Below are 24,352 nucleotides of genomic sequence, written 5' to 3' on the forward strand. Positions count from 1 at the left end.
GATATGTATTGAAGATGGAAATTAATTTGAGGAAGAACCAACTTAACATTCAAAGGCCTGCTCTGTCCAAAAGGAACACACAGTACTGAGATCCTTTTGAGGGGACTTCTGTGGTAGATGAATCAGCCACCCATGTTTTAAATGGAATTTAACAATTCCTTCCTAGGTTCCAAAGGGTGCAGTTAGTACAGCAAGGGCTAGATTGTGACAGTATGAAGAACGTAACAGAAAGGCTTTCCCATAGAAGCATCTGATGTTCAGATATACAGACATTTTTCTTCTTTCAAATACAGAATACTTGCTAATATGGATATTTGGCCTTAAAGAGTGATGGCTTTGAAGCCCATATTGAGGCTTTCTTGGAGAAATTCTAAGGTATGTTTAACTTCTGCTCATGTAGGGGACACAGCTTGACATCTGCAGCAGTACCTGAATCTTAGCCAAGTTTTGGAGTATGTCTTATTTGTTGCCTGTGTTACCTCTTTTCTAAGATACTTTCCTTCAAAATCCAAGCAGCTAGGTTCTGTCCATCCGGATCTGGATACAGGGTTGGTCCCAGAGACAATAACTTGTCTGCAGAGTAAGTATATTAGTGGCTCACAAGCTAGATTGAGCAGGTCAGAAAACCATCATGTACTCCTCCACCTATAAGGGGCTATCAATATTACCATTGTTTCTTCCCCCTCCCCCCGACCCTTTTTCTGTATAGTCCTTGGGATTTGCAAAATGGAAAATTTCGTACCCAATAATTTTCATTCTACTAAAAGCATCCCCACAATTCTGATATGTATGGGCTATTCCTCTCCTGTGTGAAGTTTCATGAGGTGGTTTAAAGCTACAGCACAGCCCTTTGCCTGCTTGCTGCCTGATGATTCATTCCAAGCTGTGAAAAAAACTCCTAGACAATGATTAGTAACAATAATTTCAGTGCCAACCAATTAACCATGTACAGCAGGCCACTACATAAGAAGCAACTATCCAAATAAAATGCTGACCTGTAGTGGTGAAGCCATACAGGTTGGGTAGAACTATGGGAGACGCTGCTAGCAGAAAAGAAATGATCAGCTTAGAAACTTTCCATTCTGCAGCCCAGCATCTCCCACAATTGTGATTCATATGGCAAGTAGTGAACAGGAGAAGGGAGAGATACAAAGTGAACATAAAAAACAGGAAAGACACACTCAAATGGCAAGGTTATGTCTGGACCACCACTTGCAGCACTTTCCTGTCCAAGGAGTGCTCTGTAGAGACAGAAAGTCCACCTTATAATGTTTGATAGAGGTGTTGGCCGATGGCAATGTGGCTGCCCTAGAGATATCTGTGGTGGAAGCACATGCTTTCTCGGCCCATGAGGTTGCAATGGGCCTTGTAAATGTGCCTTGATTCCTTCTGGAACAGGTGCGCCCCAGATGGCTTGTTTGCCTCAAAGCTGTAAATCTAATTAATCTAGTAAGAGACAGTTTGGATGCCCTAAACAGCTCAAGATCAAAGGAAATGAACAGGAAGCCCAATCTCCTTGTGGATTCTGTAAGCCTGATATAAGTCTTTAGTGCTCTCAGTCTGCCTTTTGGTTCAGCTCTCCTTTCACGTGTATTGTCTTTAGAGAACAGAGAGTTTTGTCTGCTCATTCCATCACTTCTGCATGTAGTGCTACACTCCTTGTTCCCCCTTGATTGTTTATGTATGTAGCTGTGGTCGTGTTGTCTGGTTGGAACAAGACGTTCTTGCCCTCTAGGTAGCTCCGGAATCTCAGTAGAGCTAGTTTGACAGCTGTGAGCTTCAAGAGCTTGATGCTGAGGCTCCTTTTCCCAGAACTCCAGATTCATTATGTCATTCTGGCTCCCAGAAGTGCTCCCCATCCCTCAGAAAAGTGTCTGTTGTGAGAACCTGCAAACCGGGAAGGCATATGGGAAGACCCCTAAAGACATTCTCTATGGCCAGCCACATCTTAGGAAAGCTAGTACCTGACTGGGAACCAGTAACTGGTCTTACATTCGCTCCAGGCAATGGTCCCATTCTCTCAGAAGAAAGACTGGAGACACCTGATACGTGACCTCACCTATGGGGAGACCCGTATGTGCGAGACAAAAAGGCCCAGTGGCTAGACAGAACAGAGGCTCTTGGCCTCCAGCATTTGTTCAGCATGGATATCAGATACTGGATCTTCTGGAATCTGTCTAGCAATGGGTTCATCTTCATCACTGAAGTGTCTGTCTCCACTCCCACTGAACTATGTTTGCTGAGGGAATCAGGGAGCTTTTCTTGGTGTTATTGCAAAGTCAGGCACTTGGAAGCAATCCAGAGTCCACTGTGCCTTGCTGTGACCACTACCAACCACCTAAGACTGTAGGTGCAGAAGATGGATCAAAAGGAAGAGTCTGTGTTATGCTCAGAATTTTGTTGGTTTGGAGGAAAATTAATCTAGGTTTCCTTAGAAACTTCTGCTCCAGATTTTTTCCCCTTGCCAGGGTATCAGACTCCTTTCTTGGGTATCCTGTATTGGTAGCAACCTGGATTCCTGTAGACTTTGACAGTCAGGGCTGAGGCCTCTCTGCAGTCTCAGTTACTAATTTCTCTAATGTTTCTCCCACTAATTCTTCACCTGTAAGTTTGGATGCACAAAATATCAGTTTAGAATGAACAATGACTATTCATAGATGTAACATGACATCCTTGTAGCCACCAAATTAGAATCCATTGCTCATCACAAATCACATCAAGGGCTTTACCAAGACAGGACCCAAGACATCTCATTTGAATCAAGGATCATACCCCAGAAGCTGAGCCACTTGTTTACAACAAAGTAAGCTTTCTACTAAAGATATGAAAAGCTTTTGGTCTGAACAGCTATAGATGAGGCTTTGAAATTGCTGAGTAGTGTATCATCATTCTTATGGTCTATAGGGTCTGAAGGTGTGACTTTCTTTCACCGGTAGAACTCTGGCTGCACTAACCTTAGGCTCCCAAAATTTGTGAAATTTCTTTGTTTTATAGATAGATTAGATAGACTAAATAGATATAAACATTTTAGTTTAACATTTGGTTTAATCAGGTGACCTTATTTGGATGTAATGATGCCCTCAAAGGAGGCATCAATGGGAAAATGTGTCGTAATTATGTTTGGAAGGAAAGATAGGTTATTAATATTTATACATTCCTTACAGCCCACTCACTGACATCCTGTCTTAAAAAAGCTATGTAAATTGTTGGTGTGAGGTTTGTTTGGTAGGTGTGGTACTTCTTCCATGGATGTTTACGATGGCGATAGGGTAGTATACTATTCATCTTGGTCTGGGGAACCAGACAACAGAGGAGGGGTACTGGTACACATACCTCAAATGTGCAAATAGTTGAGAGTTGTCCTCATGAGCCTGAAAGTGCCCTGCCTGCTCCCCCCGGCTGGTGAGCACCCAAGTAAGTGCTGTACAAGGAACCTAGAACCGTTTGGAGCTTTACTCAGGAAATCAAGATCATTTTGAACATGGGAAGGGATTTCTCACTTACCCCTCTGTAATCCCAAGAAGGTGCAGCTTCATGGGGAGTGGATTTCTCAAGAGCTTCTGTTCTGGTCACAGACTGCCTGAAGTGTTCTAGACTTTAATGTGGAGCCAGCCTGCAGAGCAGGGGAGGGATAGAGAGACAGACTGTAAGCTGCTGTCTCAAATTTTAGCCCCTTTCCCTGGCACATAGATAGTCCTTGGGCTGAAATCCACACTGGCACAATTTCCATTAGGCTGCAGCCTGAGGCAAGGCTGCACAGGAGGCACAGGCTTCTCATCATGCCCAGACATGCTGCAAGTTGGGGAAGGGGTGGTAAGTATGGTACAGAGCACTGAGAGAGAGACTCTGTGAAGATAAACACTCCCTAAGGGGAAGATGGCATAGGAGAAGAGGTTTAACTCCTGATTCTCACTTCACTTGTTCATTAACAATAATAATCCCTGCCTTGCAAAGGACACATTTGCTTTTGCCATTTTGGGAGGATTTACCCCCAGAGTATCATGAGAATTGCCTGAGTCACAGTGCGAGGAAAGAGCTGTGTAGTTCTCCTGCTTCTGCTTCTCTCCACAGGGAATCTAAGACCCACTTCAGGACTTGTGGGGGGAACCAGTAGCCCAGAAAGCTCTCATCTTTATGGTCCTTTGTTGCCCTGGACGTACCCTGAGTCATTTCATTTGGATGAAGTTCTCCTAGTCCTCAAAGCCTACTCTATGTCTCTTGGTCAGGTTTTTCTGTGTAGTTGCAGCTACTTCAGAGGGTGGTCTAGAGAGGCTCCAACTTGTCTGACTCAGAGCCCTGTGTCCTAGCAGAAATATGGTCAGCTGCATGCAGGCTTGGCAATTTTTTACCTTATGCTGAGCCTGAGAAACGTATCTCATATACGGAGCACCTTTTGGATTTTGCCCAGTGCTTGAACGGTTGTTCTGCCAGGCCTCAAAGGGGGCACAGCAGCTTGGCAGGAAGGCACTGCAGCGGAGATTTCATATGGTTGTTGCCACCACACTGCTCAGAACCTGAACCAGGAAGTGGTGAGAAGGTTTGAAAGCAAATAAAAAGGCTTTAACTGCCTGAAAAATGGCTAAAAATTATTTTTTTTAAAAAAGCAAGGGAGTGAAGCAAACCACCACTTGACCGCTGCCGTGGAGTCAGAAGATCTGGCAGCAAGCACGAGAAGGAGGCATGGCTAGCATAGGCTGTGCTGTAGCTTTGAACCAGAAACCGCACACAGGAGGGCAAGAGCCTATATCAGAATTATGGGAGACACTGGGCTGCAGAAAAGGAGAAGGCATAGAGACAAGAACTTGGCCAGTTCTGAATGTTTATGTTGTTTCAGCCTCTGGATTCAGTCACCTACAGAAATAGCAAGATGCCTTCTTGTTTCTGGAAGAAAACAGGTCCATCACTGATCTGCCAAATAAACGGACCAGGGATGAGAATATTTCTGAGTGTGGACTCTATTCCACTTGAGTTAATGTTTGTTTGCAGAGCCAATCTATCTTTTTCAATTTCCCTTGAGGTACAGGATGCACAGCAACAAGAAGTTTTGTTCTTCTCAAGTCAACATGAGCAGAGCTTTTTTCTTAAATGGTATGGTCATAACCAACATATGTCTACTGCCTAGAGAGAAGGTCAATGCTTTGAGACCATAACTGACTACTCAGAGCTCCAGCCAGTCAATGCTATGCTTTCTCTGTTCTGCAGATGTGATCCCGGAATTGTCAGTTTCTGAAAGCACCCTCCTAGTTTCAACCTCCTACACTGATGTCTGTTGTGATTACTGTTCCAACTCACTTGCTGACTGCCTCTTTGAGGCTAAATCCTTTTTCATCAGCCAACTGAAGGAGATAGATACAATCCATATGACTTTGATTTTCACAACAGGCTGGAGTAGGATGGGATGTGGAAAAGATAACAGAGCTGGAGAGCTCTCGTATGTATCCTGGCACACTGCAGATTGTCTATTGAAGATACTAACAATCCCAACATGTTTAGTAGGGCAGAAAATGACATTTCTTCAGCAACTTTTACTTCCTTTATAGACCACTTAATCTTTTTCTGGTATTCCCTGGAGATGATCTCCTTGTGCCTCATTGGATTTATCTTCATAACCAAAAGAATGATGAAAATGTACTGGGGATATTACATTTTTTCTTCTCTTTATCTAACTATAATGTTCCAGAAGCTGCTTGGATTTCAGGTAATTTGCTTCTGCTTTCTCTCTGGATAGAACCCTGATCAGGTCATCCAAGGAGGGGTAATCCTGCTTCTAATACTACTATTGTATATCTTCTCCGGACTACGCCCAGAACTTATTTGTTCAGAGTCAACAGCAGTCATCAATTCACAAATTAAAGGAATCTGATACCAATTTGCTGTTCATTTTGGACTAGGGCTAGGAAGAGAGTCATTCAGTGTGTTCTGAGGAGGCTGAGAGCTGATCTGAGAATTCACTTGTTTCAGACTTTTCTGGTTTAATTATATCTTCTTGTGTAACTGCTGTCTCTATATGCTGTGTTTGTTAGTGTGAAATACCGGAAATGATTGGTTAGGCTTAAAATAAGGCTTTTACTTTCTGTAATGTATAATAGCAGGGGTCAAGGCTCTCTTGGTCATTTCTGATGATTCACCTATTTTCCCATAGATTCTCTAAAGAGGTTGCCTCTGGGAAGTAAGTATTTTGAAGCCTCTGTAAGTTGTTTAGTTGAGATCCATGGAACTTCATGTGCCTGTAAGAGAGTGCATTGTATCCCATTGCTCTAACTAAGAACAAGGGATGAAGGTTTCAAGTGATGATCCAAAACAAAGGCAGCCACATGGGAGATTTTCCAGAGAGAGGCGCTTAGGCTGTATCCTTTCTTAGTTCTGAGTGTAATGTCTACAAGAGAATCTATCTATACCAGGATTGGCCAGGCAAAACAAACAGAAACTGGTGAGGCTTTCATGGTGGCTGATGTAGCTTCATAATTCCTGTGGAGGGAGAAGTCTAATTCTTATGTCCAGGTGACTTTATGGAAGAAATCCAATTCACTGGGAGTGTCCTTCACCAAGGAGGATAAAGCCAAATCTGCCATTGCAATGAAACTACGTCAGATTTCAACTGATGTATGTTGTGGTCCTTTTTGGCCTATTTTCCTAGACTCTTCAATGTAGCTGTGAACTCCCAGTCATCTTTTATGATATCCTGCAAGACGATATGGAAAAGGATACATGGTTTCAATTTGAAACCAAATAGGAACTACTTCCTAGTTATTAAATTCCTTTTCCCTTCTGTTCAGATTCTTTTTCTTTCTGGGGGTCTGGAGGGATATTAGAACTGCAGTGGCCTTTCTACGAATGGTAGCAATTTGTTCACAATATCTCAATTAACAAGATATTAAAGTTGTTTATCCCTAAATATCCCTAAAGTTGTTTGATCCTTGGAGCCCTAAAAAACATAAGATCCATTTGCAAGAGGAATTCATTTATTGGAGAAACTGTATTTGAAAACATAGGTAGCCTGGGAGGGATGGCAATTTAGCTTTGATTTCCTTAAGGTATCTTTGTGAATGTTAATTTTGTTTTCATAGCTCCCAGGACCAAAGCATATGGCTTTATTTTTTTCTGAGCAAATTACATTGCACTTATCTGAATTAAATCTCCTATTAATTTTGGCCCACTTCTCTACATTTTCATTCAGTGTGTTCACAATCTTTCCTCTTTTAGTATTATGTGTCAATTTACACTTCATTACTTCTAACTCATTTAAGAAAATATTAAAGAGTATCTCACCTAATATTAGTGCTCAGGGTGCTTTAACTGCTTACATCACCAGAAGTCAGAAGTTAAGAACGTAAAAGAAAGGGTGTGGAAGGAGGCTGACAAAGTACACTTAGTTCCTGTGCATAAATTCCAAGGGTTTTAAATATGATAAATGTATGATGTTAATATTTTGTTGTAGCAATTTATGACTGACTGTTATTAGTGCAAACTAGAAATGGTGCAAGGTGCTTTGATTTCCATGTCAACTGAAATTGTGATTGCTAGTGCCAAACAGTTTATAGCAAAGCTCTGACTTGAAAAAAATCTACCTTTATTTTGAATCAGATGATAAAAGCAAAATATAAAATGTAACCTGCAGCTTGGCATTCTGAGTTTGTAAGGTTGTATTTTGCTCCTGTAAAGAAACAGTCTGTCTCTGAAGTGATAGAATCTGAGCTTGTAGATTATTGTTCTGGGTCTCGAGTTGCTTTAGTTGAGTTTTCAGTGCTTGTTTCTCTGCCTGCAGGGTAGCATTCTTAAAAAAGAAAAAAAGGTTAAAGATAGAAGAATCATGCATATCAAGAGGACATTGTTTATATTTTAGGTTAGTTTACCTAAAAAGAAGATTATTTATTTTAAATACAAGTAAGATGAAGTTATGGGTTTCCATTAAAATCACAAGAGAGAAGCAATTGTGAGATAAAGCTTCCACACTGTTATTAATTTATCTGTTTTTTGCTTATGAATGTAGTGGCCACACTAACCTGAGATATTCATACAGGGATGGAGGGAGGGCACATTTTCAAAACTGGCCCCAAACTAGACATTCAAATGGCGCTAGTACAATTACTGTCTTACACTCAAATCCCTGTTTGTATGTGACACCCATGGATGTGTCATTAGCAGCAGAGACTGAACCTTGAACCTCTGGTTCTAAAACTATACGCCTCTGCTATTTGAGCTAAAAGATTCAGGTCTGACAATGCAAAGACTGTAGGAGACCCATAAAGCGCTATGTGGTTCAGCCCCTAGAGAAGGACAGAGTCATACTGTGTAAGTGTGGATTACACATTCACCCTGGCCATGGAAGTTCATCCTAAGTGTCAGGGGGTCTATCCCGATTAAATCTCCACAGGGGGCATCACTTGTAATGTGACACTCCTGGGAGTAAAAGCATGAGCCTCTACTGGCTGAGCTAGAAAACCCATGTTTGTTAACTCACGTGTTTACTTTGGCCACGTCACTCTCACGTCACATTAAACAAGTAAAATTAAAACAACTTACATTCCTTTCTACTTCTATTAATCTATCTTTAACCTTCAATAGTTCTCTAGTAGTTTCCTGATTTTCCTTTTCCCATTTATTGACAGACTGGGTTTCTTCACCAGTTCTTGGAGGAGAATTCTGTACCATCCTTTCCTCCTCTTGTCTTTGCTTCAGGGCTTCATAGTTTTTTTTCACCTAAAATCAATTAAGACAATTACAAAAATTGAAAATATAACCTCCCAACTCTTTGTTTAACTATGTGTGAATGTAATTTGCACAGGACAAGAAACTCAATGAATATTTTCAATACTTATAATTGTGAATTTAACTGTGGGAGTTTACACATACTATATAAATATAAAACATGAAACAGCCAGAAGAGCGTGTTTGACATATGTATCTTTTGTGCACTCAATTGTACCTCAAACTAATTATACAAGTGTAAAAATCTAGATGGGTAAATTTCATAGATGACCATCCCATTCCAAATGTTTAAAGTTTTATCACTAAATTCTAGATTTCTTGGGAAGTGAGGATCCTTTGTACCCCAAATCAAGCCCTGAGTTCAACTGCATTTTTCTCTTTTACCCACAATCAAAGCTCTGTGACTTGGCCCATGATGTAACTCCTAGTTACAACCTGTCTTATCACTTATTTTAACTCTTATCTGGAAGACACAGTCCTGCCAACTCTGTGAGTTCAAAAATTATGATCCAAGCCAAAAAAAGTCATGAGATTGGCTTGAAAATCATGCATTCTGTAAAAATATCAATATTCCTTTTTGGTTTGCTTTTGGGATTTCTTTTATAAAGTCTTAGAGATCACCCTCTGCTCTCCCTTGTGTATGGATTTTTGGATGAAAACACAGACAAAATGCAACAGAAATTGAGAGGGTCTCCCCTCTTCTTTTTCCTGACTGATGGAGGCAAAGGTTCTCTGAACTCTCCCCAATAAATGCACTTTCCCTTCCAGATAGTTTCTGGGTACTACTGTCAGGTCCCTATTCTGTTTCCCACCACCTCTCCATTGAGTACTTCTGGCCTTCCCCAAACATCATCCTCTGCCTCTCCACTGGGCATTGTATTGTTTTGGCTCCCTTCTCTGGCATTTTCTCCTACCTTAACGAGCACTGCTTCCTGTCCTCTTCCCCACTATCACCTACATACACTATTTCAGCAGCAGTGTGGAGAAAAATGCAAGCTGAAGATGGGTGGGAACAGGGATACCCCTCCTCAAAGTGACCCTCTTTAATCACCATCTTTCCTGTGGGAATTGGTCATGTCTTGGAGTTGCCACTGGCTGGTGTCTCTAGTCCGACTCCTGCTGCTCTCCTTGCCTTGTTGGACTCTGCAGGATTCTGAACAGGCACAGAAGTGCAGAGCAAGCAGCTGAGACACTGGACTAATCAGTAAGTCAAGGAAATTCAGCCCCTAGTTTCAATTGCAACAATTGTTCACCCATAATTCTTCAACTGAAAACCACTGTACACGACATTGAACAGAAAATACTGCAAAAACTGTAACTCTTGAGATAAATTCACAAGAATTAGCAATGCTGAAGACATAAAACTGTTGTCTTAAGGTCTAAACTCAGTAAATAATTTGTTTTTAAACACTGTTCCTCACACACACCAAGTCTTGTCGAGAAATTCAAGACGTCCATCATGAATCACCATTCTAATATTTTTACTGAACAAAGATCTGAATTCTTATGTAACGTGAGTTTTTGAAAATTTAGTGCTCAGAAAATTACAGACAAGCTTTCCTGTGTCTTGTAATATAGAATGCACTACTTCTGAAGCTTAAGTATTTTGAGAGAGAAGTGAATTATTTTGTCAAGTGCACTTAATTTTGTAAGAATGTCATTATAAACTGCAAATAAAATTGGAAAATAAGAATGGTGTTCAAGAATTTTATAATCTGAGGAAAAAAATGGTCATGTCATTTTTTCCTTACTGTTTTAAGTTCCTGGCGCAGCTGCTGGTTTAAATTTGTTGACTCTTCTAAACGAGCTTCCAAAGCCGCAATTTTTTCTTCTTTTATTTCTAGAGACTTCTTTAATGTAGACTCTAATTTTGACTCCAAAAGCTTGTACCTACTACTCAATGACATTTAAAAATATATATTTTTATTATCTCCTATTTCAAGAAAGAAAAAAAGTTCTTTGAGACTTATTTTTTTTAAATGACATACATATTTTAAAATTCTGGGTGAATATAGTGCTCTTGAAAAAAATGGTTACTAACCTTCTGTAACTGTTGTTCTTTGAGATGGATTGCACATGTCCATTCCAATGTAGGTGTGTGTGTGGCCCAAGCCTAGTTGCCGGAAATTTTTCCCCTGTGGTAACTGCTGGGTCGGCTCTGGCACCCTCTGGTGTCGCACATTCATAGCACCAGTAGAAAGGGCTTGCCAACCCTGCACCCCCTCAGTTCCTTCTTTCCAGCTAACTACGTTAAGAGAGGAAGGAGGGTGGGTCTTGGAATAGACATGTGAAACACATCTCGAAGAACAACAGTTACGGAAGGTTAGTAACTGTTTTTTCTTTTTCGAGTGCTTGCACACGTCCATTCCAATGTGAGTGACTTGCAAGCAGTTGTATATGAGTGTAGTGTGGCGGCTGCCCCACTCCATAGGAAAAAGGGCTGGAACAGGCCAGAGAGGCTGCGCAGACCAGCCTCCAATCAGCAAAGGCCTGTGGAGAGACAATCAGGGCAAAGGAAGAGGCAGCCTATCAGGGCTGGGCTGGGCCCTAAATAAGGGCTGCCTAGCAAAGTAGAGGGCAGTCTCTCCCTGACTAGCAAGGGAGGAGGACTGGCTCCTGAGCTAAGGAGGTAGCACCTTGGACAGAGCAGTGTTGGGCAGTCTCAGGGGAGCAGAGGAGAGCTCCATGCCAGGCTGTAGCCCCTACTAAAAAGGGTCAAGAAGGTGCACGGGGCCAAAGGGGAAGTGGCCCAGGGAAGATAGATGGACAAGAGGGGTGTGAAGGAGGGGAGAGAGAGGCTGCCGGTAAAGAGTCACTGGGTCGGGACCTAGAGTAGCGGGTGGGCCTGGGTCCCCCCCTTCCCCTGCACCTGCCCACAGAGGAGTCTGGCCGAGACAGACTGCAACTTGCCCTGAGGTGAGGGGCTAGACTTTGGGGTTGTGCTTGGCCACTGAGGCAGGTGCAAGCCGAAGGACTGTTGTTATCCCCCGCCCCCCGGAAGGGGGTGAGAATGGAGTAGTGGGCACTGCCAGAGGGCAATGTCCTGAAGCGGACACCGCCGAATGGGGAGCAAGGCGGTTCCCAAATCAGCAGAGCAGATAACAGGCGAGACACCACACGCAGAGAGTGCTCCGCAGCTGACAAGAGCTAATTCCCGGAGCAACCACCCGGAGGTGCCAGCGGTGGTGAGTCATGACCCCGTTACAAGGAGAGAGGCTCAGAGTTCATGGACATGCTGACAGCCTGTTGGGTGATGGCTGTCTCAGAGATCACGGATTACTTGACTTTAAGAGGACTTCTTCGGTTGACTCAGCCTGCCGCAGTGGCGGGACTAGAGCAGCTGTCAGCTCCCATCCAAGAGCAGTGCTGGGGCCAGAGTAGTAGCTGGCGATCAGCCCACACCGCAGGAGCAGTGGCCAGGGACAGGAGCAGCAGCCCCTGGGGCTGGGGCTCAGCCATTGATACAAGAGCAGCAGCCCCTGGGGCTGGAGCCACGATCCGGGCTCAGTCAGCCCCCCACCGCAGGAGCAGCAGCAAGGCCGGAGCAACGGCTGGTGGTCAGCCCCCAGTGGGGCTCTCACTATTAGTCCCCCTCCCCGGCTATTTTTACTAAAAGTCACGGACAGGTCGTGAGCTTCCATGAATTTGTGTTTGTTGCTGGTTTTGCAGTCAGACCTATCCGTGACTTTTACTAAAAATACCTGTGACAAAATCTTAATCTTAGTGATGGCATAGTGTGCTGAGAACGTGTGCACTGATGACCAGGTTGCCGCACTGCAGATGTCCTGAATAGGGATTTGCACTAGGAAAGTGGCTCAGGAGGCCTGTGATCTTGTGGAATGAGCAGTCAGGTTAGCTGGAGACGGAACTCCCACCTACTTATAACACATGCAAATGCATGATATGATCCAGGACGAGATTCTCTGAGTGGAGATAGGGAATCCCTTGATCCTCTCTGCTACCACTATGAACAGATGGGTAGATCTATGAAACAACGTAGTCCATTCTATATAGAACATTAGGCCCTTCTAACATCTAGAGAGTGTAGCCGTTGCTCCTCCCTATTCTCATGTGGTTTTGGGAAGAAGACTGGAAGGAACACTGCTTGACTGCAATGAAAGTGCGAAAACCCTTTTGGGAGAAAAGCAGGGAGTGGACACAATTGTACCTTATCCTTGAAGAAAACTGTGTATGGGGGTTCTGACGTGAGCCACACATCTCTGAAACCTTTCTGGCTGAAGTGATGGCCACTAAAAAGGCCACCTTCCAGTAGAGGTGAGTTAATGAGTATGTCACCAGCAGCTCAAGCAGATGACCCAAGACCCATAAGCTTTGATAAGGCGAGTTTAGGTCTCAGGGAAGAATGGGATCTTTAACCTGAGGGTATAACCTCTCTAGGTCCTTAAGGAAATGGATAACTACCACATGAAAGAAGACAGACTGCCTGTTGACTGGGGGATGGAAGGCTGATATCATGCAAGGTGGACCTTGACAGAAGAAATAGCCAAGACTTGCTGTTTCAGATGCAACAGGTACTCCAATATAACTTGCAATGAAGAACTCAAGGGTAGAATTCCATGCTGGGAAGACCAGATGAAGAACTGCTTCCATTTTGCAAAGTAAGTAGCCCTGGTGGAGGGCTTCCTACTACCTAGCAGGACCTGATGAACCTGCTCCAGGCAAACCTGCTCTTCAGGATTCAGCCATGGAGCTTCCAGGCCATCAGATGAAGAGAGCTGAGGTTCAGATGGAGCAACCGACCATGGTCCTTGGAGATCAGGTCTAGATATAAAGGAAACGGGAGCAGGGCCCTCCACTGAGAGGCCTAACAGGGTGGCAAACCAATGTTGCCTGGGCATTGCTGGGGCTATGAGAATGACCTAGTCCTGCTTGATCTTCATCAGAACCTTGTGAACTAGTGGGATAGAAGGAAACGCGTAATACAGCTGATCTGTCCACAGTAGCAAGAAAGCATCTGTGAGAGACCCTGGGCTGTGGCCTCACAGGGAACAGAACTGGTGGCATTTCCTGTTGATTTGGGTAGCAAACAGATCTCTCTGGGGAATCCCCCACTGTTGGAAAATGTCCCTTGTGATATCTTGCCAAAGGGACTACTTGTGGTGAATGGAGAAAGACCGGCTAAGGTGAAATGCCAGTTGGTTCTGCACTCCCAGGAGGGAGAAGCCTTGAGGTGGACTGAATGTGCTATGCAGAATTCCCACAGATTAACTGCTTCCTGGGACAGCAGGAAAGAACGTGCCCCACCCAGTCTCTTGATGTAAAACATGGCAGTCATATTGTCCCGGACAGCCAATACGTCTTTGTTCACAATGTGAGACAGGAAGGATAATGAGAGAGCGTTCTTCTGGAGACTAAAGGCCTTGAGTCCTGAGAGGCGCTAAGTGGGCTCCCCAGCCCAGCACCAATGTGTCCAAAACCACCAACATCGAAGGTTGGGGCCGTGAAAAGGGTACTCTCTCACAAATCGTGTGATGGTCCAGCCACCAATCCTGGGAAATGAGGACCTGAAGAGGTATGGAGAGAATCGAGTCCAGATGGTGACAGATGGGTGAGAACACTGTGGCCAGCCACGCCTGAAGAGGTCTGAGGCGTAGCCTCACATGTTGCATGATGCATGTGGCCCAGGAGTCTCAGACAGCTCCACACTGTTGTAAGTGGGTGGGCCTTGAGGGACCTTATCAGGACTGTGATCGCCTGAAATGAGTCTCCTGGGAGGAAGGCTCTGGCCTGAGTGGAACTGAGTACTGCTCCAATGAACTGTATCCTCTGCACCGGGACGAGGGTAAACTTTTGCATGTTTATTAGCAGGTCTAATGCCTAGAAAGTTGACTGGATGAGGTGGATTCTGCATTCCACCTGAGCCCTGGACTGGCCTTTGACTAACCAGTTGTTGAGATATGGGAAGACGTGCACTCCCTGTCTCCTCAGGAAGGCTGCTACCACCGCCATGCCTTTGGTGAAGACATGCACATGGTTACCATCGAGACCAATCCCTAGGATCCAGACAGGGAATGATGGAGGCCAGAGAGATCATGCAGAACTTTAGATTCTTGAGGTAGCTGTTGAGGCGGTGCAGGTTTATAGTAGGTCTGAGATCACCCTTGGCTTTCAGAATTAGGAAATAATGGGAATAGAACCCCCCCTTTCCTTTCAAGTTTTGCTGAAACTCTTCCACAGCTCCCATCCAAAGGAGGGATTGGACTTCTTGGACCAAGAATTGCTTGTGAGAAGGGTCCCTGAAGAGGGATGGGGAGGGGAATGGGAAGGGTGAGTAGAAAGAAACTGGAGAGTGTATTCTACTTCCACCATGCTCAGCACCCAGAGGTCCAAGGTGATAGGGGCCCAGGCATTGATAAATTGGGACAGGGGTTCGAAAAACAGAGGGACAACTGGATCCAATATAACAGGGAGTGGGATGGCAACCTCGAGCATCCCATCAAAAGGAGAGCTTCAAGCTCCCTGAGTGCCTGGGAGCAGCATGTCAGCCCCGAGGCGGAAGCTGGTGGAGGAGGCCTACGCTCAAACCTCCTGCTCCTTCTCCTCTATGGGTCTTGACAGGCCAGTGGGGCAAAGCATTGGTCTGCTCAGAGAAGAGCGAGGATCCTTCAAAGGGGAGATCCTGGAGGGCTTGCTGGACGTCTTGAGGAAGACTGGAAAACTGTAACCAAGAGCTCCTTTGCATGGTTACCATCGAGACCATGGATCTGGCCACGGAATCAGTTGCGTTCAGGGCTGCCTGCAAGGAGGCCCTCGCTATGGTTTTCCCTTTGTTAACCAGCGAGGAGAACACCTGGCTAGCTTCTTAAGGGAGCAGATCTTTAAACTTGTGTATGACACCCCACATATTAAAGTCATAGTGACCCAGCAGTGCCCGCTGGTTTGCTATTTTCAGTTGCATCCCTCCAGTAAAGTAGATCTTTCTGACAAATAAGTCCAACTTTTTGGAGTCTTTTGTCTTAGACAGTGCCCCCAATTGCCCTTGATGATCTCTTTAATTGGTGGACGATACTACAGGGGACCGTGGAGGGGGATACAAGTATAAGAAATTGCAAATTTGGACTTGCAAATAATACTTCTGCTTCCTATGTTTTGACATAGGGGGAAGGGAAGCAGTGGGTCTGCCACAGAACTGTAACAAGGTCCATGATAGACTCATTGAGTGGCAGGGCCACCCTTGAGGGGCCCTCCGCTGTCAAGATGTCCAGCAGGCTATGAGAGGACTCTGTGACCACCTCTACCTGGATGTCCAAATTCAAGGCCACCTGCTTTAACAAATCCTGGAGAGCCTTGTGGTCATCTTGGGGAGAAGACACGCCAGCTGCCAATACTGTCTCATTCGGGGAGGAGGAGGAGGAAGCCAGCATTGGTTGAGGGCCCTCCACCCCTTCTTCCATATTGTCCGGGACTCGCGGTAACTCTTCTTGAAGCTCGGTACTGGAGTCCAGATGGGGAGTCTCCCATCGAGGCATTGGTGGTGCTCTACTCTCGGAAGCCACCAAATAGGAGTGCCTTGAGAAAGGACCCTGTGCGGGAGTGGGGGGGGGGGGGGGGAAGGGGGAGACGGGACGGACAGGGACGGGGACGGGGACCTGTATGGGTTCCAAAAGGGCCATTGCATTGGCACTGGCACCGAAGAATGAGAGGGGCAAGCACTCGGTGGTACCCCTGTGTGACCCCACTTCTGACTCTGAAGACATAGGGTCTGGGCAAGGCGACCAGGGAGGTGTGGACCCCATTGTTGCCGGAGATCAGTGCTGTGATGGTGAAGTCTGCGCTGGTCCTGATACTGGGAAGAGGCTGGAAGATGGTTCCCCGTCTGACTGTACCGGTGGTGCCAACTCCTGCACTGCTGAAGACATAGGCACTGGCAACAAGAGCAGGTCCCTGGATGCTATGAACGCCTCCAGAGTTGACGGCCTCGTAAACTTACTGGTACTACACTGCCTGCCTGAAGATGGAACCTCTGGAGCCAGAGTCAGCAGGGCCTGCATAGGCACCAGAGTCACTGGTACCAGCTGTTGCGGTGCCGAGGTAGAAGAGTGGCCTGACACAGTTCTCACTCTATCCCAGTCCCCATGCCTTGCCGACTTCAGTGACAGGGATTGAACCCTCTCAGCCGGCTGTCTCTTGTGCTTCTTTTTAGGAAACAGGGATGGGGAATGGTGCCAAGATTCTCGCACAGTGGTAGGAGCACTCCGCATGAACGCCGAGTTACTCAGTGCCAAGTCCAAGCAACTTGGTTCCGAAGTGGGTCTCAGAGCTGCCTCCATAAGAAGGAACATTCAATCTCGCCTCTCGATCCTTTTTCTGTGCAAGGTTTGAAGTCTTTACAGATCTGGCACTGGTCCTTTCAGTCAATCTCTGCCAAGCACTTGAGACACCTCAACTGTGGGTTTCTCAAGGGCTTTGACTTGCCACAGGAGGCACAGGGCTTGAAGCCTGGTGATTGAGGCATGCCCCATGACCAGGGAGTGGATGAACTTCGCCAACTGAAGGAGAAAAGCTCTGCCCTTATAGACTAAAACTGACTAACTATAACTAATTTAACTATATACACCACAAAAAACAGTGAAAACCACTGGGAAAGTTTGCCGAAGCAAAAAGAGCAGTTCCAGAGATCATCGCGGGTGGTAAGAAGGGACTGAGGATGCGCAGGGTCAGCAGGGCTCTTTATAGTGGCACTATGAGTGCATGGCACTGGAGGGCACCAGAGCTGACCCAACAGATACTACTAGAGGAAAAATTTCTGGCGACTGTGCTCGAGGCATGCACATGCCTACACTGGAATAAACATGTTCAAGCACTCGAAGGTGTTGGACTGACGCCCTAGTAGTGGCAATGTAAGCTTCCCTGACTCCCTGCCAACATGCTTCACTGGTGTCTTGGCAGGACCATGTGTAGGAGTGAATATAGTTCAGTATCCATGCCCATTCAATCCTAGGAACCTTTGATTAAATTGCAGAGAAAAGTACAGTACCATTTGACATGGACTGAATTTGACCCAACATTAATGATGAAAGTCTCATTATCCTATTACCAAAACTCGAGCCCTCCAATACTTTCTTTAGATATTTTTAAGGGATAGTTGTCAAATTTGTCACATCTTGAAAAATTTTACCCTCCATCACCCTTTTAAAATATATTCCTTGATACAGAAAAAGCTACCATATCTACAAAATCAACAGCAACACACAAACTAAAGATGCTGGTTTTGGTTGGACCATTAGTAGGCATGTGAGAAGATCACTCTTTCTTTTGGCTCCATTTCAACCAGCGAAGCACAGAACTGAACTTGATTAGACTCCTGTGCTCTGAAGTATTTGGAGAACAAGATTCGCATCAGTTTCTATTTCCTGCTTGCTCACAAACCAGAGGCACAAAGGAGGAGGAGGAATAGAGTATTGTGCACGTGCATGCTTATTTCATGTACATGTTCACATGTGAATTGCTCACCCAGCTCAGCTCCTGATATTTACAGCCCTTGTTTGGGAGTATTGTACTATATTATAGAGCATGAAAACAAAACACCCGCCACCCTGCATATATTTAGGGGTAAGTGGTCATATTTAAAATATTTAGGTTTGGAACAATATCTCTTGGGATTGTCAGTGACGGATAATCTTAAAGAACTGTTGTGATTTCAGAAAAACTTAAGTCACAGTCATTAATTTTTTTAAAAAATAGCTTAATCATTTTACTTATTCCCTCATTATTATATGCTCATTTTTTTCTTATTATTTTTAAGTTAGCCATTTCCACTTTCTCCAAGTGTAAGGCAAAATTGAACATGTTAGCAACTTGATTTCAGAAAAAACATATTAGGCTTATTAAATGGAACACACTATCTGTGATTCTTGAAGCTACATCCTGACAGGAATTGAAGCACAGGACCAAGAATAAAAGGATTTAAAAGATGATACAGTGGATTTTAAAGAGTCACCATCATATGAGGGGGAGATTACCCCAGAATTTCAGAGTTTACCTATTTGACAGCCCATGTAAACATCAAATTGCAAATAAAAAAATCTTCCATCTGTAACTGAGAACTAGACTAGACTATACAAAGAAGTGAAAAGGAAAAAGACTAGCAGAGACCTCACATCCAACATTTTTGGAAAATGTAGGGGACAATTTCCTGGTGCAAGTGCTGGAGGAACCAACTAGGAGCAGAGCTCTTCTTGACCTGCTGCTCACAAACCGGGAAGAATTAGTAGGGGAAGCAAAAGTGGATGGGAACCTAGGAGGCAGTGACCATGAAATGGTCGAGTTCAGGATCCTAACACAAGGAAGAAAGGAGAGCAGCAGAATACGGACCCTGGACTTCAGAAAAGCAGACTTTGACTCCCCCAGGGAACTGATGGGCAAGATCCCCTGGGAGAATAACATGAGGGGGAAAGGAGTCCAGGAGAGCTGGCTGTATTTTAAAGAATCCTTATTGAGGTTACAGGGACAAACCATCCCGATGTGTAGAAAGAATAGTAAATATGGCAGGTGACCAGCTTAGCTTAACAGTGAAATCCTTGCTGCTCTTAAATACAAAAAAGAAGCTTACAAGAAGTGGAAGATTGGACAAATGACCAGAGATGAGTATAAAAATATTGCTCGGGCTTGCAGGAGTGAAATCAGGAAGGCCAAATCACACCTGGAGTTGCAGCTAGCAAGAAATGTTAAGAGTAACAAGAAGGGTTTCTTCAGGTATGTTAGCAACAAGAAGAAATTCAAGGAAAGCGTGGGCCCCTTACTGAATGAGGGAGGCAACCTAGTGACAGAGGATGTGGAAAAAGCTAATGTACTCAATGCTTTTTTTGCCTCTGTCTTCACGAACAAGGTCAGCTCCCAGACTACTGCACTGGGCAGCACAGCATGGGGAGAAGGTGACCAGCCCTCTGTGGAGAAAGAAGTGGTTCGGGACTATTTAGAAAAGCTGGACGAGCACAAGTCCATGGGGCCGGATGCGTTGCATCCGAGAGTGCTTAAGGAGTTGGCGGATGTGATTGCAGAGCCATTGGCCATTATCTTTGAAAACTCATGGCGATCGGGGGAGGTCCCAGATGACTGGAAAAAGGCTAATGTGGTGCCCATCTTTAAAAAAAGGAAGAAGGAGGATCCTGGGAACTACAGGCCAGTCAGTCTCACCTCAGTCCCTGGAAAAATCATGGAGCAGGTCCTCAAGGAATCAATTCTGAAGCACTTAGAGGAGAGGAAAGTGATCAGGAACAGTCAGCATGGATTCACCAAGGGCAAGTTATGCCTGACTAATCTAATTGCCTTCTATGACGAGATAACTGGCTCTGTGGATGAAGGGAAAGCAGTGGACGTGTTGTTCCTTGACTTTAGCAAAGCTTTTGACACGGTACCCCACAGTATTCTTGCCAGCAAGTTAAAGAAGTATGGGCTGGATGAATGCACTATAAGGTGGATAGAAAATTGGCTAGATTGTCGGGCTCAACGGGTAGTGATCAATGGCTCCATGTCTAGTTGGCAGCCGGTGTCAAGTGGAGTGCCCCAGGGGTCGGTCCTGGGGCCGGTTTTGTTCAATACCTTCATAAATGATCTGGAGGATGGTGTGGATTGCACTCTCAGCAAATTTGCGGATGATACTCAACTGGGAGGAGTGGTAGATACGCTGGAGGGCAGGGATAGGATACAGAGGGACCTAGACAAATTGGAGGATTGGGCCAAAAGAAACCTGATGCGGTTCAATAAGGATAAGTGCAGGGTCCTGCACTTAGGACGGAAGAACCCAATGCACAGCTACAGACTAGGGACCGAATGGCTAGGCAGCAGTTCTGCGGAAAAGGACCTAGGGGTTACAGTGGACGAGAAGCTGGATATGAGTCAGCAGTGTGCCCTTGTTGCCAAGAAGGCCAATGGCATTTTGGGATGTATAAGTAGGGGCATAGCGAGCAGATCGAGGGACGTGATCGTTCCCCTCTATTCGACATTGGTGAGGCCTCGCCTGGAGTACTGTGTCCAGTTTTGGGCCCCACACTACAAGAAGGACGTGGATAAATTGGAGAGAGTCCAGCGAAGGGCAACAAAAATGATTAGGGGTCTGGAACACATGACTTATGAGGAGAGGCTGAGGGAACTGGGATTGTTTAGTCTGCAGAAGAGAAGAATGAGGGGGGATTTGATAGCTGCTTTCAGCTACCTGAGAGGTGGTTCCAGAGAGGATGGTTCTAGACTATTCTCAGTGGTAGAAGAGGACAGGACAAGGAGTAATGGTCTCAAGTTGCAGTGGGGGAGGTTTAGGTTGGATATTAGGAAAAACTTTTTCACTAGGAGGGTGGTGAAACACTGGAATGCGTTACCTAGGGAGGTGGTAGAATCTCCTTCCTTGGAAGTTTTTAAGGTCAGGCTTGACAAAGCCTTGGCTGGGATGATTTGATTGGGAATTGGTCCTGCTTTGAGCAGGGGGTTGGACTAGATGACCTCCTGAGGTCCCTTCCAACCCTGATATTCTATGATTCTATGAAGTACCTGAAAGGGGGTTCCAAAGAGGATGGCTCTAGACTGTTCTCAGTGGTAGCAGATGACAGAACAAGGAGTAATGGTCTCAAGTTGCAGTGGGGGAGATTTAGGTTGGCTATTAGGAAAAACTTTTTCACTATGAGGGTGGTGAAACACTGGAATGCGTTACCTAGGGAGGTGGTGGAATCTCCTTCCCTAGAAGTTTTTAAGGCCAGGCTTGACAAAGCCCTGGCTGGGATGATTTAGTCAGGGATCGGTCCTGCTTTGAGCAGGGGGTTGGACTGGATGACCTCCTGAGGTCCCTTCCAACCCTGATATTCTATGATTCTATGAACCTCCATGGATTAGGGGGCTGCACATGCGAAGATATCTTCTAACCTAATTTGAGACTTCAGTGTCAGATTGGGGTGGAAGAACCATGAATCCACTTTGTCTAAAGATAAAAATCCAACCCTAAGTGCTTGAAAGTGCAAAGAAACAAACGGAAAGATCTTTAATGTCATCATTATCAGGCTATGTGAGATTAGGCCCAGACAGAGGAAAGATTTTAAGATACTGCTAACAATGCTCAGTATAAAAAATGCCAATCCCACCCTCCATCCCAAGAAATTAGAAAGGCTAGATATATCTGGAATATTTTCTATCTCCATGACCAAAAAATGGGGAGCCAGACAAGGAATACTCTGGAATAGAAAACAGCCCTGTGGATAAAGACTATTACTATCCCCATCATTAGAGGTTTTTAAGAACAGTGCAAAAGGCTGGACTTGATGAATTCTCGAGGTCCCTTCGAGCCCTACATTTCTATGATTTTATATGAGTGATTGTTTACTTTAAGCAGTGAAGGCTGAACTACAGGAATACAAATGGTGACCTTCTGGCCTACCAGAAATCAATCCAGATACCTTTTAGGTGAAAGTAAGGGGTGAGAATAATGGATCCAAAGACATGACAATTTTGGAAGTTATTATCCCAAATGAACTAATCCATTTCTTGAGTAAAACAAACATTCATCATCCGCAGTCCTCCAACTTAGTCTGGAGCCATTGTGTCTGCAATGGCATCTTGAAAAAGATAGTGATATCAGCTAGGACAGCATCCATGATATGTGTTGCCCTGAAAGAACATTCATTTTGAACAGCAACGCCTATAACTGTCCAACTAATCTTGGAAGCAAGGGGAGCAATGAAGAGGTCAGGAGAGGAGTCAGCAATATATTCAGTGTCATCAATGGATCGTGGACCCAGGAATTGACAAAATATGGAAAAAAGCTATTAGTTAATCCCTAAGGACAAGTAATTTCTCATTTTCCTCCTGGACTCATGTCTATAGCTCCAATAAAATCACTTAAAATGGGAGGGAAATCATCTAAACTAGATGCTCCAGGGAGAAGGGAGAAATCTTTATGTAGTGATACCCTTGGACAGGTCACCTGCTGGGACTGAACCTATGATATCTGGATCTAAAAGCAGACACCCTTGAAGAAGGCAACTGATGAGGAAATCGATTTTGTAGAGTGTATGTGGAGTGCGGATGGAGATGCTAAACTGTGAATCTGGTAACAGAGTGTGATACAGTTCGAGACCTATTTAGAAAGTCTCTAAGCTGAAACTGCTTTTAGACCTATCTGCAATGGAGAGGAAGAGCCTAGGAGATTTCCTAAAAGCCTTTGTCTTGTCCAAATAGAAAGCCAAGGCTTTCCTTACATCAAGAGTATGTGGAACAGCTTCCCTATTATTCTGGTGTGGTTTGGGGTAAAAGGTCGGGATGTAAATGAATTGATTCATGTGAAATGGGGAAGTCACTTTGGTGGTGAACTTTAGGTGTGGTCTGAGTGTGACTTTGTCAGGAAAGTACACTGAAAAGGGAGAATGCACCATCAGGGCCGTTGTCTCCCCTATCCTCCTTGCTGAGGTAATAGCAATCAGAAATGCCATCTTCATTGAAAGGTGAGTTAGTGAACAAGTGGCCATAGGTTTCAAAGGGCTGTCTCGTCAGTCCTTTAAATACTAAATTCAGGTCCCATTGTGGGTAGAATGTCTGGGTTGGGAACAGAGGTTCGCTATGCTTTTAAGGAACCTCTTCATAGTTGGGTGCAAGAAAACCGAGTACCCTTCTATTTGTTGGTGAAAAGTTACTATTGTCGCTAAGTGTACCTTTAGCGAACTAACAGAGTCTCCTGATTTCTTAAGAGACAGTAAATAGTCTAAGACTATTGGTAGAGTGGCAGTATTTGGGGTAATTCTTCTGGAATGGCATCACGTCTGAAACCTCGTCCACTTTTGTAGGTAAATATAATGGGAAGTCACTTTCCTACTGTGAAGTAACACTTTCTGTACCTCCGCAGAGCAGGATGTTTCTATGTGGTGGAACCATGAAAGTGCCAAGCTTTGAGCCAGAAAATCCACAGGTTGGGATGGAGAGAGCGTCCATCATTCTGCGAGAGGTGGTAAGGAGTGGGTTGAAGAATCATCTGTGGACACAGTGCCAGTTGTAACAGGTGAGGATACCACATCCTTCTCGGCCAGGTGGGAGTGATCAGTATGATGTTTGCTCTCTTTTTATTTTCAACAGGACTTTCAGCAACAGAGGGAATGAGGGAAAGGCATAAAGAAGACCCTTGTCCCATGAGAAGAGGAGTGCATCCCCCATGAAGTGCTGGCTGATGCCTGTTCTGGACCAGTACTGTGGATATTTCTTGTTCTGTTAAGTGGCGAACAAGTCTATTATTGGTATCCCCCATCATCGGAATATGTTGTGGAGTGTCACCCAATCTATTTCCCATTCATGGTCATGTGGGAATTGGAAGTTAAAACTATCCACTGTTGTGTTGTGCACTCCTGGTTGGTACGCCTCTGCACCAGTTTCATAGCTTTAGTGCTTCGTCACAAAGGGAGGGTGATCTGGTACCTCTTTGACAAGTTATGTAGTACATGGACGCTACATTATCCGTCATGACCTTTGTGTGTGTGTCTCTGATCAACAGAAGGTAGTGAGCACATGCGTTCCTGACCGCTCTGAGTTCAAGGAGGTTGATGTGAAGACACACCTCGGAGGGTGACCATTTGCCTTGTACAGTGAGGTCGTTGAGATGTGCGCCCCATCTTATGAGTGATGTGTCAGTGGTGAGAAGTAGTAATGAGGGAGT

At 44.8% G+C, this 24,352-nt stretch overlaps 1 protein-coding gene across 10 annotated transcripts in view; it reads right to left on the bottom strand.

Moving 5' to 3' along the window:
• Positions 1-24,352, bottom strand: part of CCDC88A (coiled-coil domain containing 88A) — a 357,211-nt gene that overhangs the window by 52,819 nt on the left and 280,040 nt on the right. For all 10 annotated transcript variants that reach the window (XM_007070064.4, XM_043543868.1, XM_007070062.4 and 7 more), the window contains 3 exons: positions 10,461-10,602; positions 8,524-8,700; positions 7,613-7,774 (listed from right to left, as the gene is read on the bottom strand). In XM_007070064.4, the coding sequence (XP_007070126.2) occupies positions 7,613-7,774; positions 8,524-8,700; positions 10,461-10,602 (481 nt within the window). The remainder of the gene's footprint in view (positions 1-7,612; positions 7,775-8,523; positions 8,701-10,460; positions 10,603-24,352) is intronic.

This window comes from Chelonia mydas, chromosome 3 (genome assembly GCF_015237465.2).
Source record: "Chelonia mydas isolate rCheMyd1 chromosome 3, rCheMyd1.pri.v2, whole genome shotgun sequence".
Classification (NCBI taxonomy): domain Eukaryota; kingdom Metazoa; phylum Chordata; order Testudines; family Cheloniidae; genus Chelonia; species Chelonia mydas.